Below are 18297 nucleotides of genomic sequence, written 5' to 3'. Positions count from 1 at the left end.
CAGCCAATCGCAGGGCACATAGAAACAAACAACCATTCGCACTCACAGTCACACCTACGGGCAATTTAGAGTCTCCAATTAATGCATGTTTTTTTGGATGTGGGAGGAAACCGGAGTGTCCGGAGAAAATCCACGCAGGTATGGGGAGAACATCCAAACTCCACACAGGCGGGGCCGGGGATTGAACCCCAGTCCTCAGAACTGTGAGGCTGACACTCTAACTAGTCGGCTACCGTGCCGCCTGTTATGTTACAATTAACATAACAATACATAACACATAATAATATGCTGTGATCGTATGAAATTGTGTGCAAGAAGGACAGCAGAGTACGAGGAGGAACTTTGTGAACCAAAAGAGGAGAAGGATAATTTTTGTGTCTTGTAGGCTGGTTGAGTAAACATTTGTTCATGCCAAGTGAAATCAGTCTTCAGTCTGAAAATGTGATTGCAATGGTGGAAGTAACCAAGTACAGTAACCCCCCGCTATATTACAGTTCACTTATCGCGGACTTTTTTTGTGTTATTGCAGTTGTTGCTCAAATTTTTTTACTGTTTATATAATATTTTTATCTATTACTCTTACGCTCTTGCGATATATTGTGCTTAAATGGGTTTGTATAGTTTTAAAGGTGTTTAAAGACCTTAAAAACGTTTTGAGTCCATGCCTAGGGTGTATTTACACAGGGTTTTTTGAAATTGCAGAATCTCACTTATCACAAAATGATAAATGGACTGCACTTATATGGCACTTTTTCTACAATATCACAGTCCACAAAGCCTCCCATACACACACATTCATAGCTGCTGCCATTCAAAGCACTGCCAGGCCCACTGGGAGCAAATTAGGGTTCAGTATTGCCCATGGACACGTAGACAGGATTCAAACCAGTGACCCTTCGGTCACTGGACAACCCGCTCTACCTACTGAGCTAGAGCCACACACCTGAGAGAGGTGTATAAAACCTAGAATTTCTCTTCCTTACTTTGTCAAAAATAATTACTTTTTTCAACCTCTATGGATGATCGACGTAAAAAAAACATAAAAAGGGAGCGGTAAAGTCTTCGACTGTTGAGGTCTCGATTGATTGAGATATTTCTGGTCTAAAAGGAACATCTAAAAAAAATAATTAAAATCTCAATATAGTCATTAGTTATAGTTTTTTTGTCATTCATTTCAGAAAGTGAAACCCATGTAAAATTAACGTATTACAAGCCCTTAGTTTTTGCAAGATGGTGATAATGGCTTACTAATAATTAAACCCCAAAAATCATAGTCTCAGAAAATTTTTATATCTTTCCAACACAAAATTGCGTCAAGTGAAAATAGTGAGTGGCTAATAATTCTGCGAAGCCACGAGCCGCAGTGGCTGGTGACCAAAAAGTTCATGTCAAGCCCTGGACCTGATGAAAGACAATATTCACATTAGCATGATGTTTAATCTTAAAACAAATGGCTCTTATTTAAAATATATATTCAGTGTACCTTTTTAAAGGCTTCCTGTTAACAAGTGTTGAGAATTAGCACTTGTGCTTAAATACTGCTTAGTCCAATGTTTTGGTGATATTCATTTCAAACAAGCAAATGCTTCATTGAAATAGACTGTGAGGAAACTTTTAACTCTTTGGGTAAGATGAAAAACTGCATATTATGTGATCCTGAATAAAATGGACATACGTTTTGTAATGTAATATATTATGTAACTCTATCACACTCGACAGTTTCTCTTCTATGTATTTGTATTTGCTTTTATTTTGCTTTGTTTTACTATACTGTCTGCTCCCAGGTCAGCCTTGCAAACGAGAATCTGTTCTCAATTACCTTGCCTGGATAAATAAAGATTAAATTCAAATTTAAACAAATTAAATACTGGATATCTTTCAGTGATAGTAACCTCAGGAGCTTCAAAGATTATGAGAAGGTCGTCGGCCATATTAGGAGTCAGGAAGGCGATGACCGCATGACGGCGTTAGAAGAAGGCATGGTGTCCCTCCAGATTTCGGAGCCACCAATATTGAATGGGACTCTCCCACTTGGTGCAGTTGTTGGCGGATACTGTATATTGCTTAACGAATAAAGTTGTCTTTGTTCATTGAGCTTGTATCAGCGGAGTCTTTTTCAATGTCGCCCTTCACAATTTGGAGTACGACAGGCCTGTCGGGGGGCTGTGGGTAATAACGTGGCAGTTCAAACGAACCGTGTATGCAGAACAGCTGGACGTTTGCGATAGTGGGGCAGCACCATCCAAATTGAGTTTTTATTAAGTTGTAAATAAACACAAGGTGAAGTATAGGTAGGTGTCCTCCATTTAGCAAGAGAAGATTGTTTCAATGAAGAGAGAATGTGGGAAGTGAAGACAATACTTGAGGTGAAGAAAAGATCGTGTTAGGCCTGGTACACACAAAGACAACCAGGTTGTTTTTGTCCCAGTTTTGCCCTGTCCTGACCGAGGAAATCAAACGGCAGACTGATTATGTTTTAAAAGATTATTTTATGAGATTATGTCAACAAGAGGAAACAGTAGAACGTGCGCTGTTTTGATTGTAGATTTTTTTTAATGAATTTTTGAAATCCGTGTCCATGACAGTGAAATATACCAATTTCAAGGGACATTTATTTTGAATTGTCACATCAGATTTGTATGGGACCTCTTTTGTTGGAGACCTGGGGAGGTGCAGTGTCCCCCAGAACTGGACTGGTGTTGTGATAACTCACAGATTTTTTTGAAATAATTTTTGAAATCCGTGTCCATGACAGTGAAATATACCAATTTCAGTGGACTTTTATTTTGAAATGCCACATCCGATTTGGGTGGGACCTCTTTTGTTGGAGACCTGGGGAGGTGGAGTGTCCCCCAGAACTGGACTGGTGTTGTGATAACTCACAGATTTTTTTGAAATAATTTTTGAAATCCGTGTCCATGACAGTGAAATATACCAATTTCAGTGGACTTTTATTTTGAAATGCCACATCCGATTTGGGTGGGACCTCTTTTGTTGGAGACCTGGGGAGGTGGAGTGTCCCCCAGAACTGGACTGGTGTTGTGATAACTCACAGATTTTTTTGAAATAATTTTTGAAATCCGTGTCCATGACAGTGAAATATACCAATTTCAGTGGACTTTTATTTTGAAATGCCACATCCGATTTGGGTGGGACCTCTTTTGTTGGAGACCTGGGGAGGTGGAGTGTCCCCCAGAACTGGACTGGTGTTGTGATAACTCACAGATTTTTTTGAAATAATTTTTGAAATCCGTGTCCATGACAGTGAAATATATCAATTTCAGGGACTTTTATTTTGAAATTCCACATCAGATTTGGATGGGACCTCTTTTTTTTTTTTGGAGACGTGGGGTTGTGTAGTGTCCCACAGAACTGGACTGGTGTTGTGATAACTCATAGATTTTTTAAATGAATCTTTGAAATCCGTGTCCATGACAGTGAAATATACCAATTTCAGTGGACTTTTATTTTGAAATGCCACATCCGATTTGGGTGGGACCTCTTTTGTTGGAGACCTGGGGAGGTGGAGTGTCCCCCAGAACTGGACTGATGTTGTGATAACTCACAGATTTTTTTGAAATAATTTTTGAAATCCGTGTCCATGACAGTGAAATATATCAATTTCAGGGACTTTTATTTTGAAATTCCACATCAGATTTGGATGGGACCTCTTTTTTTTTTTTGGAGACGTGGGGTTGTGTAGTGTCCCACAGAACTGGACTGGTGTTGTGATAACTCATAGATTTTTTAAATGAATTTTTGAAATCCGTGTCCATGACAGTGAAATATACCAATTTCAGTGGACTTTTATTTTGAAATGCCACATCCGATTTGGGTGGGACCTCTTTTGTTGGAGACCTGGGGAGGTGGAGTGTCCCCCAGAACTGGACTGATGTTGTGATAACTCACAGATTTTTTTGAAATAATTTTTGAAATCCGTGTCCATGACAGTGAAATATATCAATTTCAGGGACTTTTATTTTGAAATTCCACATCAGATTTGGATGGGACCTCTTTTTTTTTTTTGGAGACGTGGGGTTGTGTAGTGTCCCACAGAACTGGACTGGTGTTGTGATAACTCATAGATTTTTTAAATGAATTTTTGAAATCCGTGTCCATGACAGTGAAATATACCAATTTCAGTGGACTTTTATTTTGAAATGCCACATCCGATTTGGGTGGGACCTCTTTTGTTGGAGACCTGGGGAGGTGGAGTGTCCCCCAGAACTGGACTGATGTTGTGATAACTCACAGATTTTTTTGAAATAATTTTTGAAATCCGTGTCCATGACAGTGAAATATATCAATTTCAGGGACTTTTATTTTGAAATTCCACATCAGATTTGGATGGGACCTCTTTTTTTTTTTTGGAGACGTGGGGTTGTGTAGTGTCCCACAGAACTGGACTGGTGTTGTGATAACTCATAGATTTTTTTAATGAATTTTTTAAATCCGTGTCCATGACAGTGAAATATACCAATTTCAGTGGACTTTTATTTTGAAATGCCACATCCGATTTGGGTGGGACCTCTTTTGTTGGAGACCTGGGGAGGTGGAGTGTCCCCCAGAACTGGACTGGTGTTGTGATAACTCACAGATTTTTTTGAAATAATTTTTGAAATCCGTGTCCATGACAGTGAAATATATCAATTTCAGGGACTTTTATTTTGAAATTCCACATCAGATTTGGATGGGACCTCTTTTTTTTTTTTGGAGACGTGGGGTTGTGTAGTGTCCCACAGAACTGGACTGGTGTTGTGATAACTCATAGATTTTGTTTAATGAATTTTTGAAATCCGTGTCCATGACAGTGAAATATACCAATTTCAGTGGACTTTTATTTTGAAATGCCACATCAGATTTGGGTGGGACCTCTTTTGTTGGAGACCTGGGGAGGCGGAGTGTCCCCCAGAACTGAACCAGTGTTGCGATATCTCATTCAAAAGATTTAACAGATTTTTTTCTGTCAGGGGTAATTACAGCAAAATATGCAGTTTTCAGAGATTTTTATTTTGAAATACAATATCAGATCTTCATCAAAACTCTTTTCGTGGAGTCCTTGGTGGTCTGTCACACAGATCTGGACTTGTCTCGCGGTACCAATGGGATTATGTTGGGGTGGCTTCGGCTCAGTAGATAGAACAGATTCAAATCCCTGCTACGACTGTCCGCGTGTCGAAGTGTCCTTGGGCAAGACGCTGAACCCTAATTTGCTCCCAGTGGGCCTGGCAGCGCCTTGCATGGTTTATGAATGTGTGTGTGAAAGTGAAGCTTTGTAAAGCGCTTTGGGCACTGTGATGATGTAGATATAAGTGCAGTCCATTACCATAAATTTTTCCTAAAATATAAAATAAAGTACATTTTTTAATGTATCTCAATTTTTTAATGTATCTCAAGATTCAAACTAACTTTGCTGGTTGCATTCCTTAACCGAAGAGCACTGACGTCCGTATTATTGGGAAGCTTTTATTTTGAAGGTGAATTACCGTAATGCATAGTATGAACAAAATTAGGGCGGCTGGCTTGACTTCAGTCGGCCCAAATCGGTGGCCTGCCGTAAAGGAGCATGGGTAATACATCTCCTTTCCCTGCTCGCCATACGATCGTGCTTCAGCCCATCTTCCTGAATTTGGACCGAATGTTGTGAATCCTCGACGCTTGACGCCCCTGATCACGACTTTAGTGGACTAAAACATCATTCGTGCAATCTTGTCCGGTTGGAGTCGTCTCGTGCACGTTGAAGCTTCTCGGCCTAGCTTAGTTTAGCGTGCTAAAAAGAGACACTTTTGTGATCAACACTTCGCTAAGCAGAAATCAAGCGTGAGGTAAAGTGTTCTTCTTTCCGCCACCTAATAGTAAGTTGTGGGGACCACAATATCTAATTCACTAAACTGTGGTTTAAAAAAAAAAAACAAGAAACAACTAAATTCGATCAGCTTTGTTTGTCTGAGATACCGAAGAAATATCGTCAGCGTCAGCCTCACAGTTCTGGGGACCCGGGTTCAATCCCCGGCCCCGCCTGTGTGGAGTTTGCATGTTCTTCCCATGCCTGCGTGGATTTTCTCCGGACACTCCGGTTTCCTCCCACATCCAAAAAAACATGCATTAATTGGAGACTCTAAATTGCCCGTAGGTGTGACTGTGAGTGCGAATGGTTGTTTGTTTCTATGTGCCCTGCGATTGGCTGGCAACCAGTTCAGGGTGTACCCTACCTCCTGCCCGATGATGGCTGGGATCGGGTCCAGCACGCCCGCGACCCGAGTGAGGAGAAGCGGCTCAGAAAATGGATGGATGAAATCTGAATCCTTTTGAAGAATAATGTCAATAATGTCTCCACACAACCCCCCACCCCCCACAAACTAGCTGCCTTCTTTCTGTCTCATGTTTCTTACAATGCATATTTACACATTCTGCTCTTTTCTTGTTGTTGATTTTGGTGCTTTGCCATTTTACCTGACGTACTGTTTAACCCACAATGTCCAAATCTTAATCTTCATATAATTGTTTCTCATGTCCGATTATGACTTTCCTTTCTCATCCCTCCAACATAGAGCAGAAAGTGTTGTGATCGTCGTATGAAAATGTGTGCAAGAAGGACAGCAGAGAAACCTTGGGGCCCAAAAGAGGAGAAGGAGCCACAAGTTCAACAACTGGACGCTGTGTTCAATCTGCAACCTCAAACTGTGCCACGCAGAGCAGGTTGGTTCACTTGTTGCTTGCATTCTAATTTGAATGATGTTCTTGTGTTTATTCACGGGCCCTGTTTGATGATGCATTTAACATAATATCATTAACATCTTATAATGTGTACTATGTGGGTCTGCGGCAGGGGCGGAGCTACGTGGTGGCCGCTGGCACCCTAGACACGGCAAACCCCCAAATCATAAAATGGTTAACAGTCCTGATAGCCAACCCTAACAGGAGTAAAGACGCCATCACGCACGTTAAGCAGGTTACAGAACGTGGGGACCAGCTGACATCCATGGAATTCTTGGCCTGCAAGTGGTATTAATCGGCTCCATCTTTCCAACTATTCTGAGTAAAGGTGCCAGGTGTCTTGAAAGGCTGCATAGTAGTTTGAATTAGAAGCAACTCTTTATGATGCAAATTTTTTTTTTTTTATAAAAGCACTCAAATAAGTGAAATACACGAGAAGTAAAAGCTTTGCAATTTAAATAATATAAAACTTTTGACAAAAAAATTATCATCAAAACCATGCTCACTTCGAAGAAGAGGAAGACGAGTGTCAAATCCCTTGAAAACATATTTGCTTTGCAGGAGTTCAGTTTATTCGGTTTATCTATTCAGTTCAGTTTATAGCTTTTTAGGGGAAGAAAAAAATAAAATTAAAACTAAATTAATTACATTAAAAATGAATTACAACTTAAAACTACAATTTTAATTTTAATTTTTTTTTGATGGTGCTGCTGTTATTTATTTGGTTATGGGCAGGGGTGCATGTGCACTGAAAAGATTAAATGCGCACCCAATTAATTTGTATTAATGCGCATTTTTCCGCACCACATATCATTTTCATTTTTGTGGCAGAGCCCAGCGGTAGATGCCGCCGGAGTCTCGTAAACGACTCGTTCAAACAATCCAATCTTTTCACTGAACATAGTGAAGAATCACTCATGAATTGATTCGTTCCTTCCTCACTTTAGTTGAGCACAACCGCGAGCCTGCGGCGCGCACGGAAGTTTCCCGCAAACGCCGCCACATTCGCGAGAACCGTGTCTGAGGGTACACGCAGGAATCGCAGACGAGGCGGCTCCGCGGCGGGCTTCGTGGGGCGTGCAGGTGTCTGTGTTTTGGTGGACAGCAGCTATGACGCTCCATCAAAAGTCTTTACGTGAAACCGGACTGTGGTGCAAAAACGATTCAGGGTCGCAGTCTGAGAAAAGTCTGCAAAATCAGCTGACTACGGGATCCCACACTGCATGTCAGGGGCGGTGCTCGCTTGAATGGTGTCCTGTGCGAGACCCTTTGATGCCCCCCCCATCATCCTGGCGAATGGCGTAGTATAGTCTGGCACAACCACGGTCTCCCTTTTTGCCATAAATGAGAAATAAATAACAGGACCATTTTCTTATGGGATTGTAAAATAAATATCTGTAATTAATAATGAATTAAGTCTATCTGTTATTTCATAGGTGTATATACAGAATGCAAGGTATGAAATAATATACAAAGTGTTTAAATGAATGTCTATTTCTACTGGTATGTATGTACAGACTACTTCCTGTACTACCTGTGAATTGGCCCAGATTAAGACTAATAATAAAATGTTAAGCACATGTAAAAAGATCTCACAGGAGAAGAAAGAGTTATTAGGTCATTAACCCAAAACGTTTTAGTCCTCTATTTGTACAGAAAATAACTAGCAAGTATGACTATGTCTACAAACATAAGTTCATCCATTGAGGTCGGGGGGGGGGGGGTCATGAAAAAATGAGCACCAAGCAACAATTATTTTGATTTATTCATTTTGAGCAAAGCTGTTGCCTGGCCGGAAGCAAGAAGCGGTGCACTTGTTTATATTCCGGCTGCTCTCGTTTCCAAACAGTGCAACTGTTTCCCCCTCACCCCACGTCATAGAGCTGCGCTGTAAACATCAGCTAACGCACCGAGCTGCGAACCAATGACGAGACATTTCTCCGAGGTGGGCTGGCGCTATTCCACTGTGGCACAAACGCGCGGGTTAGCTGAACTGAACTATGAAAGGAACAAATGTTCATCCAGTGACCCCATTCAGTACTTTCACACAAGCAATTTGTTCGTTTGAACGAGTCATTGTTGAACGACACAACACCGAGACGCCCGGAGGATGGGAGACAAATTCAAGCGTGCCGTAAGTTTAACACAAACGAGTTACCTATGTTTTAACTTCTAGTTTTAGCCGTTATCTTTTAGCTCATTGTTTGGCATTTTGTTGACGTTATAACAATAAGTAGGTTGTGAATCTAATGAAATGTGTCAACTGGATAGTAGAATTAACAGTCAAGAGGTTCTTGCATCAATTTTGTTGTGACATGAAAACTAGCTATGGTGTGTTTTCATTAACAATTTAGGCTTTCCAAAATTGAAATGAATGAATTACACTAGTTAGTAGTGCCTCCCGTGAAAGAAGTTTCTCTGTATACTTAAACCAAGCAAAAGTTTAGGAATACAAAATATTAAGTGTAGGAGGGCAAAACCTCTTGATGGAAGAAACATTGTCACATTTTGCCACTCAGTGTGAAAACAGGAGACCCATGCTAATTTAAATCATGCAAATTGTAAAGATCTGTAAATATGAACAAAGGTAAACAATATTCATAAGTGTGTCACTTTTAAACAGGCCGGTTCACCTTGTTTATTGCAAAGGTAACACATTTTAAAATGACCTGTGTTCTCTTTCTGAAGATAAAACTTTGGTAACATAAAGGTCTAATAATCCTTTATTGTGATTTAATTTGAGTGACTTCTGAAGCTTTTGAAAGCAGCAAATATTGTACTTTCCTTTTGCGCAATTACAATCCTACCAGTTTTATCCAGGTGCTCCACTTTCCTCCCACATTCCAAAAACATGCATGGTAGGTTAATTGAAGACTCTAAATTGCCCGTAGGTGTGAACGTGAGTGTGAATGGTTGTTTGTGTCTATGTGCCCTGCGATTGGCTGGCGACCAGTTCAGGGTGTACCCCGCCATTTGCCCGAAGATAGCTGGGATAACCACCAGCACGCCCACAACCCTTGTGAGGATAAAGTGGTACAGAAAATGGATGGATGGATGGATATATTTATTTTGTTTGAAATTGCCTCACTGAAAATATTTCTAGAAATGAAGGTTTTCTGCCCAAGGTGAATTTAAGAAATAAAAGTTGATTTTCAAAAAATGGTTGTTCATTTTTCGGTGAAATGGCTTATTTTGTTCTTGTATATTCATAATTGCGCTTTTAACTAAGCAAAATCTGATCTGAATACCAGATTATTTAATAAAAATGTTAGTAGGCTACTCGAATACGAAACTAATTGAAAGCTATAGGCCTAATATTGTCAGAAGGTCTATGTGAACATAAATAGGAATGTGCTTTATAAATTTTGGTGATCGGCCGGCATTTTTTGGCATAAAGCGACTTAACGCATGTCATGTGGCAGGAAGTGGCTATAGCTTCTTGCCTCAAGGAAACATTTCATCGGTTGATTATTATTTTTTTAAACAACAACCCTTCCAACATGTTTCACAATCACTACACCACCACCAATACTAACACCAATATCACAACTACTACTCCCACGACGTCTATCACCACCATCACTACGATTACAATAACTACTACTTCTATTGCTACAATCATGAGTCTGACTGATACCACTGCTACTACGACTACCACCACGACGACGACTACTCCTACAGTAAATCGATCGAGCAATGTTACTGTAATGAGCAAATTTTTTGCACATCAGGTAAACAATCCTCCCTCATCAGCCAAAATAGGGATACACCCCAAGACTTATCATACAAATGTTTTTGCTGTTGAGGGTGTTGCAACAACCCACTCCAAGTAAAATTATCCTCAATTAATCTATGCAAGAAACCACTTTAATTTCATTGAAGTATCATGTTTTCGTTGACTTCAGAAAATACTCAAGTAACTTGCTTAAAATATCACTCAACATTATATTTCTTCAAACATGTTATTCTGTAAATAAAAGTGTGACTACATTGTTGTATGTGAGAATAGCGATTATAGTGCCAAGACATGGTGTTGAATATTCATTCATCTTCCGTTCTGCTTCTCCTCACTAGAGTCGCGAGCGTGCTGGAGCCTATCCCAGCTATCATCGGGCAGGAGGCGGGGTACACCCTGAACTGGTCGCCAGCCAATCGCAAGGCACATAGAAAAAAACAGCCATTCACACTCACCTTCATACCGACGGGCAATTTAGTCTTCAATGTATCCATGTTTTTGGGATGTGGGAGTAAACCGGAGTGCCCGGAGAAAACCCAGGCACGTGGAGAACATGCAAACTCCACACAGGCGGGGCTGGGATTTGAACCTTGGTCCTCAGAACTGTGAGGCAGATGTGCTTCGAATAAACATCCATCCATTTTCTGAGCCGCTTCTCCTCACTGGGGTCGCGGGCGTGCTGGAGCTTATCCCACCTATCATCGGGCAGGAGGCGGGCGGGGTACACCCTGAACTGGTTGCCAGCCAATCGCAGTGAATAAACATCAAAACTGAAATAAAAAGTAACAAGTTGTCATTATTTTACAAAATATATGACATTCCATAAAAGTACATGTTGAATAAAGGGTTCATAACATGCTAAAAACAGGTGCCGCAATAATGTACAGTATCCTTCACATACTTTTTAAACGGCGATGTTGGGATGAATGCGGTGAGGCTTTGTAAAATTATTTTGAACTGTATATTTTTGTATTCACTGCTGCTGATGTTTACAGGAGGCCACTGTTGCATAAAAAAACCTATACAGAATAATTTGCAAATGCCAACCCGGGAGTATGCAGTATTACCTTTATTGATACTTGTTTTTATGAACTTTATTATTTTACATTACTTTTTCACATTTTATTGTTGTTGACCTGCCCAATTTTATTATTTCCAATACATAAAACTCATCTGTCTTTCACATTACCCTAAATATATATCTAAACTGTAATACACAACATTAAACTCACAACATGAGAAAAGATTTACCAAACCATGCGTGTTTGTCTTGTGTCTTGCAGACATCACTGAAGATCTTCGTACTGAGCGGCAGGAGCCAGAGCCCCCTCACATTAAAGAGGAAGTGGAGACCATTTCGATTAAGAAAGAGAAGGAAGAAGCGCCCCCCTACATCAAACAGGAAGAGGAAGAGGAGGATATCACCAAGTTTCCAGCGACTGGTGTCCCTTTGAAGAGTGAAGATGAAGGTCCAAGTGAGGAGAGCAGAGGCGCGGAGCCTCCGAGCAGCAGCTCAAGTCAACACATGACAACAGAAGGTGACGGAGACCACTGTGGAGGATCAGAAGCAGACGGACTCTTACCTCCACTATCAGATAGTGACGACATGACGTCACACTCTTCTGACAATGATGATGATGATGATGATGACCAGACGGAAGGTGATATGACATGTCACACTGACAACAAACGATGGAAATGTTCTCAGTGTGGGAAAACATTTGGTTATAAGAGCATTTTAAAAGAACACATGAGAACACACACTGGTGAGAAACCTTTTTCGTGCACAGTTTGCGGTCAAAGATTCTCTGAAAAGGGAAACTTGAAAAAACACACAAGAACCCACACTGGTGAGAAACCTTTTTCCTGCACAGTTTGTGGTCAAAGATTCTCTGAAAATGGAAACTTAAAAAAACACACAAGAACCCACACTGGTGAGAAACCTTTTTCCTGCACAGTTTGTGGTAAAGCATTTATTCGGAAGACAGATTTAAGAAGACACACAAGAACCCACACTGGTGAGAAACCTTTTTCCTGCTCAGTTTGTGGTCAAGGATTCTCTGAAAAGGGAAAGTTCAAAATACACACAAGAACCCACACTGGTGAAAAACCTTTTTCCTGCTCAGTTTGTGGTCAAAGATTCTCTGAAAAGGGAAACTTAAAAAAACACACAAAAACCCACACTGGTGAGAAACCTTTTTCCTGCACAGTTTGTGGTCAAAGATTCTCTGTGAAGGAAAGCTTAAAAATACACACAAGAACACACACTGGCGAGAAACCTTTTTCCTGCACAGTTTGTGGTCAAACATTTACCCGCAAGACGTATTTAAAAAGACACACAAGAACCCACACTGGTGAGAAACCTTTTTCCTGCTCAGTTTGTGGTAAAAGATTCTATGTGAAGGGAATCTTAAAAATACACACAAGAACCCACACTGGTGAGAAACCTTTTTCCTGCTCAGTTTGTGGTCAAAGATTCTCTGTGAAGGGAAGCTTAAAAATACACACAAGGACCCACACTGGTGAGAAACCATTTTCCTGCTCAGTTTGTGGTCAAAGATTCTCTGTGAAGGGAAGCTTAAATATACACAAAAGAACCCACACTGGTGAGAAACCTTTTTCCTGCTCAATTTGTGGTAAAAGATTCACTCAGAAGGGAGATTTAAAAAAACACACAAGTACCCACACTGGCGAGAAACCTTTTTCCTGCACAGTTTGTGCTAAAACATTTTCTCAGAAGACAGATTTAAAAAGACACACAAGAACCCACACTGGTGAGAACCCTTTTGCCTGCTCAGTTTGTGATCAAAGATTCTCTGTAAAGGGAAGCTGAGAAACACACACAAAAATCCACACTTGTTATAAACCGTTTAGCTTAGCTTTTTAGCTTAGTTTGAATAACTTTAATGATGACATCCTATTAAATTCACAATTTCTCAGCACATTACAGCAAGCTGTATTTTTTATTATTATTTCCTGAAAGGTTATCATTTTGAATGTGAGGGGATTTTCCATCCATCTATTTTCTTCCGCTTTTCCAAGGTCGGGTCACAGGGGCAGTAGCTTTAGCAGGGAAGCCCAGACTTCCCTCTCCACAGCCACTTCCTCCAGCTCTTCCTAGGGGATCCCGAGGCGTCCACAGGCCAGCCCAGAGATATAGTCTCTCCAGCCTGTCCTGGGGCGTCCCCGGTGTCTCCCGGTGGGACATGCCCGGAAGACCTCCCCAGGGAGGCGTCCTGGAGGCATCCTAAACAGATGCCCGAGCCACCTCATCTGGCTCCTCTCAATGCGGAGGAGCAGCGCCTCTACTCTGAGCCCCTCCCGGATGACCGAGCTTCTCAACCTCTGTAAGAGAGAGCCTGGACACCCTGCAGAGGAAACTCATTTCGGCCGCTTGTATCTGGGATCTTGTTCTTTCGGTCACGACTCACAGCTTGTGACCATAGGTGAGGGTAGGAATGTAGATTGACTGGTAAATCGAGAGCTTCGCCTTTCGATTTAGCTCCCTTTTCACCACAATGGACTGATACAAAGTCCGCATTACTGCAGACGCTGCACCGATCCGCCTGTCGATCTCCCGTTCCATTCTTCCCTCACTTGTGAACAAGACCCCAAGATATTTTAACTTCCCTTCCTGGGGAAGGATCTCATCCCCAACCTGGAGAGTGCACTCCACCCTTTTCCGACTGACGACCATGGTCTCAGATTTGGAGGTGCTGATTCTCATCCCAGCCGCTTCACATTCTGCTGCGAACCGCTCCAATGAGAGTTGGTGATCACAGCCTGATGAAGCCAACAGAACCACATCATCTGCAAAAAGCAGAGATGCAATACTGAGGCAACCAAACCGGACCCCTCTACGCCTCGGCTGCAACTTGAAATTCTGTACATAAAAGTTATGAACAGAATCGGTGACAAAGGGCATCCTTGGCGGAGTCCAACCTTCACCGGAAACGATTCCGACTTACTGCCGGATATGCGAACCAAACTCTAACAGCGCTCGTACAGGGACCGAACAGCCCGTATCAGGGGGTTCGGTACCCCATACTCCCAAAGCACCCCCCACAGGACTCCCCGAGGGACATGGTCGATCGCCTTCTCCAAGTTCACAAAACACATGTAGACTGGTTGGGTGAACTCCCATGCACCCTCGAGGACCCTGCCGAGGGTGAAGAGCTGGTCCACTGTTACACGGCCAAGGCGAAAACCACAATGCTCCTCCTGAATCTGAGATTCGACTTCCCAAAAGACCCTCCTCTCCAGCACCCCTGAATAGACCTTACCAGGGAGGCTCAGGAGTGTGATTCTCCCTGTAGTTGGAACACGCCCTCCGGTCCCCCTTCTTAAAAAGAGGGTCCAACGTCTGCCAATCCAAAGGCACTGTCCCCGATGTCCATGTGATGTCGCAGAGGCATGTCAACCAGGACAGCCCGACAACATCCAGAGCCTTTCGGAACTCCGGGCGAATCTCATCCACCCCTGGGGCCTTGCCACCGAGGAGCTTTTTAACCACTTCGGTGACCTCAATCCCAGAGATAGGAGAGCCCGCCTCAGAGACCCCAGACTCTGCTTCCTCATGGGAAGGCATGTCGGTGGAATTGAGGAGGTCTTCGAAGTATTCTCCCCACCGACTCACAACTTCCAGAGTCGAGATCAGCAGCGCCCCATCCCCACTATACACAGTGTAGATGGTGCTCTGCTTCCCCCTCCTGAGACACCGAATGGTGGACCAGAATTTCCTCGACGCCATCCGGACGTCGTTCTCCATGGCCTCACCGAACTCCTCCCATGCCTGGGTTTTTGCCTCAGCAACCAGCAAAGCTGCATTCCGCTTGGCCAGCCAGTACCCATCAGGTGCCTCAGGAGTCCCACAGGCCAAAAAGGCCCGATAGGACTCCTTCTTCAGCTTGAGGGCATCCCTCACTGTTGGTGTCCACCAACGGGTTCGGGGATTGCCGCTTACGGCCACCGCTCCGGCAATAGACGCGCGGAACATGGTCCACTCGGACTCAATGTCCCCCGCGTTCCCCGAGACGTGGGTGAAGGTCTGCTGGTGGTGGGAGTTGAAACTCTTTCTGACAGGGGATTCTGCCAGACGTTCCCAGCAGATCCTCACAATACGTTTGGGCCTGCCATGTCGGACCGGCATCTTCCCCACCATCGGAGCCAACTCACCACCAGGTGGTAATCAGTTGACAGCTCCGTCCCGCTCTTCACCGGAGTGTCCAAGACATGCGGCCGCAAGTCCGATGACACGACCACAAAGTCGATCATCAAACTGCGACCTAGGGTGTCCTGGTGCCAAGTGCACGTGTGGACACCCTTATGCTTGAACATGGTGTTTGTTATGGACAATCCGCGGTGAGCACAGAGGTCCAATAACAGAACACCACTCGGGTTCTGATCGGGGGGGGTGCGTTCCTCCCAATCACGCCCCTCCAGGTCTCACTGTCATTGCCCACGTGAGCATTGAAGTCCCCCAGCGGAACGAGGGAGTCCCGAGCGCGCTCTCCTGCACCCCCTCCAAGGACTCCAAAAAGGGTGGGTACTCTGAACTGCTGTTTGGTGCATAGGCACAAACAATAGTTAGGACACGTTTCCCCACCCGAAGGCGGATGGAGGCTACCCACTCGTCCACCGGGTTGAACCCCAATGTAAAGGCGCCGAGCCGGGGGGCAATAAGTATACTCACACCTGCTCGCCGCCTCTCACCGTGGGCAACTCCAGAGTGGAAGAAAGTCCATCCCCTCTCGAGAGGACTGGTACCACAGCCCAAGCTGTGTGTGGAGGCGAGTCCGACTAGATCGAGTCGGAACTTCTCGACCTCGCACACTAGCTCGGGCTCCTACCCTGGCAGAGAGGTGACGTTCCACGTCCCTAGAGCCAGCTTCTGTCGCCGGGGATCGAATTGCCAAGGTCCCTACCTTTGGTCAATGCCCAGCTCACAATGCACCTGACCCCTGGGAAACAGTATAATATAGTTGCTATTAAATCTTTATTAAATATAATGATCTGCTCTGGGTCCTTTTACTTGTCCTTTAAGTATCAAAGTACGTGTTTTATTTATTTGTATTTTGTTCAACTGTACCTATTCTTCCTGTGTGCTGTTGTCTTGCCCCTTTTTAATGTATTACACCTGTCAAAGACACATTTCTGTCATCCTCTGGTGTCAGACGAATAAAGTTTTGATTCAAATCTATTCTATTCTACTGAATAATTTCCATATTAGGCACAAAAAACAATTGACAAAAGCAGTCCAGACGCGCCATCCGTAAATATGGATGACCATGCTAAACAAAAAACTGTGCAGTATACAATATATGAATGACAAGAGCAGAGCATTTTAAAAGTGTAGAGTGTTTAAAGGAAACATTCTGATACTGCGCTTAAACTTTTACTAAAGAATCCAATGCAAACATTAACTGTCATGATCTTTGCAGGAAAAAAATAGCAGAACTGAATTTTGAAAACCAACAAGTTTAAGAAGAACTTGGTAGATTTTACACATAAAAAGTACATCTCGCATCCCAGCTGAAAGGAGTCGACAGTTTAGAAGATCACCTCAAGTGACCGAAAGCTCCAATTTTATACTGGTTTACCATCGAGAGCTTGTTACCTGTGGTTATTCTTCATTCTGTTGTTGTGTGTTGCTAACATGTAATGACACCAAATCGCATCTTTCTGTGCATTCACATGAAGTTGAAACTAAAGCTATACGCCACAAAGACCTAACATACCGCTTCAAAACATCAAATTTAGCAGAGAAACTGTCTTTCTTAATTCAGTGGCCAGAAAAGGATTGCTTATGAAGCAATATGCCAACTGTATTCAAACAATCCTGCCCACAGTGCACCAGCATAATTGACTGTTTTGAAGTAGTTACAGTATTCAAAATCCTGGTGCATTAACAGGACGTGCACAGATGTGGTTTGACTATAAGCGTCACAATACACACACCAACCGGAGTCGTTTTATTTGTATCATAAGCTTTTGGTAGTAAGGTCATGACACAACGGAGTGGTTATCTTGACAAAATTCCAGTGGCGGGCTGTGAGTTTGGGACCTCGTTCTTCAATGATCTAATCCACCTCTCAATAACACCATCACGTCGCAAAAATAATTTGCAAAAACACTACACATGTATAACTATGTGTGGCATTAAAAGAAGAGACAGGCATTCCCTATATTTGAGGATAAATGCCATTGTTACTAAAGCAAGAAACACAGTTACCGTTATGTGGAAGGATGTTTGGTAGCTGAGCTCGCTGCACACATGTTCATGAGTCACAACCGAAGCCGGGTGTTCGAGAGCTTACCGAGACAGAGATAGGTGAAGGTTTTTGTTTGTTTGTTTTTAAAAATCTCCCCGCCTTTCCTAGTTTACAATACGTGACAACAACAACGCATCGTCCTTCGGTGAACATGTTGAGTGAACACTGAACCCCAGGGATGGATCATGAACGGAATGAGGAAGCACTTGAATGATTCTCTGAAAATGAACTGCACGATTCGGTGAACGAATCTTTTTAAAGAACTGCTTTGAATGATTCAGTACACTCAAAAGAACTGCCGTGCCCATCACTATTGCATAATGAGGATGTGTGGTTGTTCTTCTGTTGTTTACACCTCCAACAGGTAAGGCCCCTCCCCCTCTTCTCTGGTAGGCTACGTGCGCGATGACCACCCACGATCATACGCCCACGAGTGACGCACAGCGACAAGTCGCTGTAGCATCCTGTGTGAATGCGGCATAAGTCGCAGTTTTGTAGTGTAGTGGCTATCATGTTCCCTTCATATGAAAAAGGTCCATGGGTAGAAACAAAGCTTTTTCTTCTTTCTTTTTT

The 18297-nt window shown here is 42.9% G+C and overlaps 1 protein-coding gene across 2 annotated transcripts; it reads left to right on the top strand.

Moving 5' to 3' along the window:
• Positions 1 to 5522: 5522 nt before the first annotated feature.
• Positions 5523 to 16596, top strand: LOC133398218 (gastrula zinc finger protein XlCGF57.1-like). 2 transcript variants are annotated; one of them, XM_061669834.1, is made up of 3 exons: positions 5523 to 5825; positions 6557 to 6699; positions 11737 to 16596. In XM_061669834.1, exons 2-3 carry the CDS (start codon positions 6576 to 6578, stop codon positions 13284 to 13286), a joined length of 1674 nt encoding a protein of 557 aa, XP_061525818.1. In that variant the 5' UTR covers positions 5523 to 5825; positions 6557 to 6575; the 3' UTR covers positions 13287 to 16596. The 2 variants fall into 2 exon arrangements, with proteins under 2 accessions (XP_061525818.1, XP_061525817.1); XM_061669833.1 differs by having other exon boundaries at positions 6552 to 6699.
• The last annotated feature ends 1701 nt before the right edge of the window (positions 16597 to 18297 follow it).

This window comes from Phycodurus eques, unplaced genomic scaffold (assembly GCF_024500275.1).
Source record: "Phycodurus eques isolate BA_2022a unplaced genomic scaffold, UOR_Pequ_1.1 contig_26, whole genome shotgun sequence".
Taxonomy (NCBI): Eukaryota; Metazoa; Chordata; class Actinopteri; order Syngnathiformes; family Syngnathidae; genus Phycodurus; species Phycodurus eques.
Note: the sequence above shows the minus strand (reverse complement) of the source record. Positions and strands in the feature narration are given on the sequence as shown.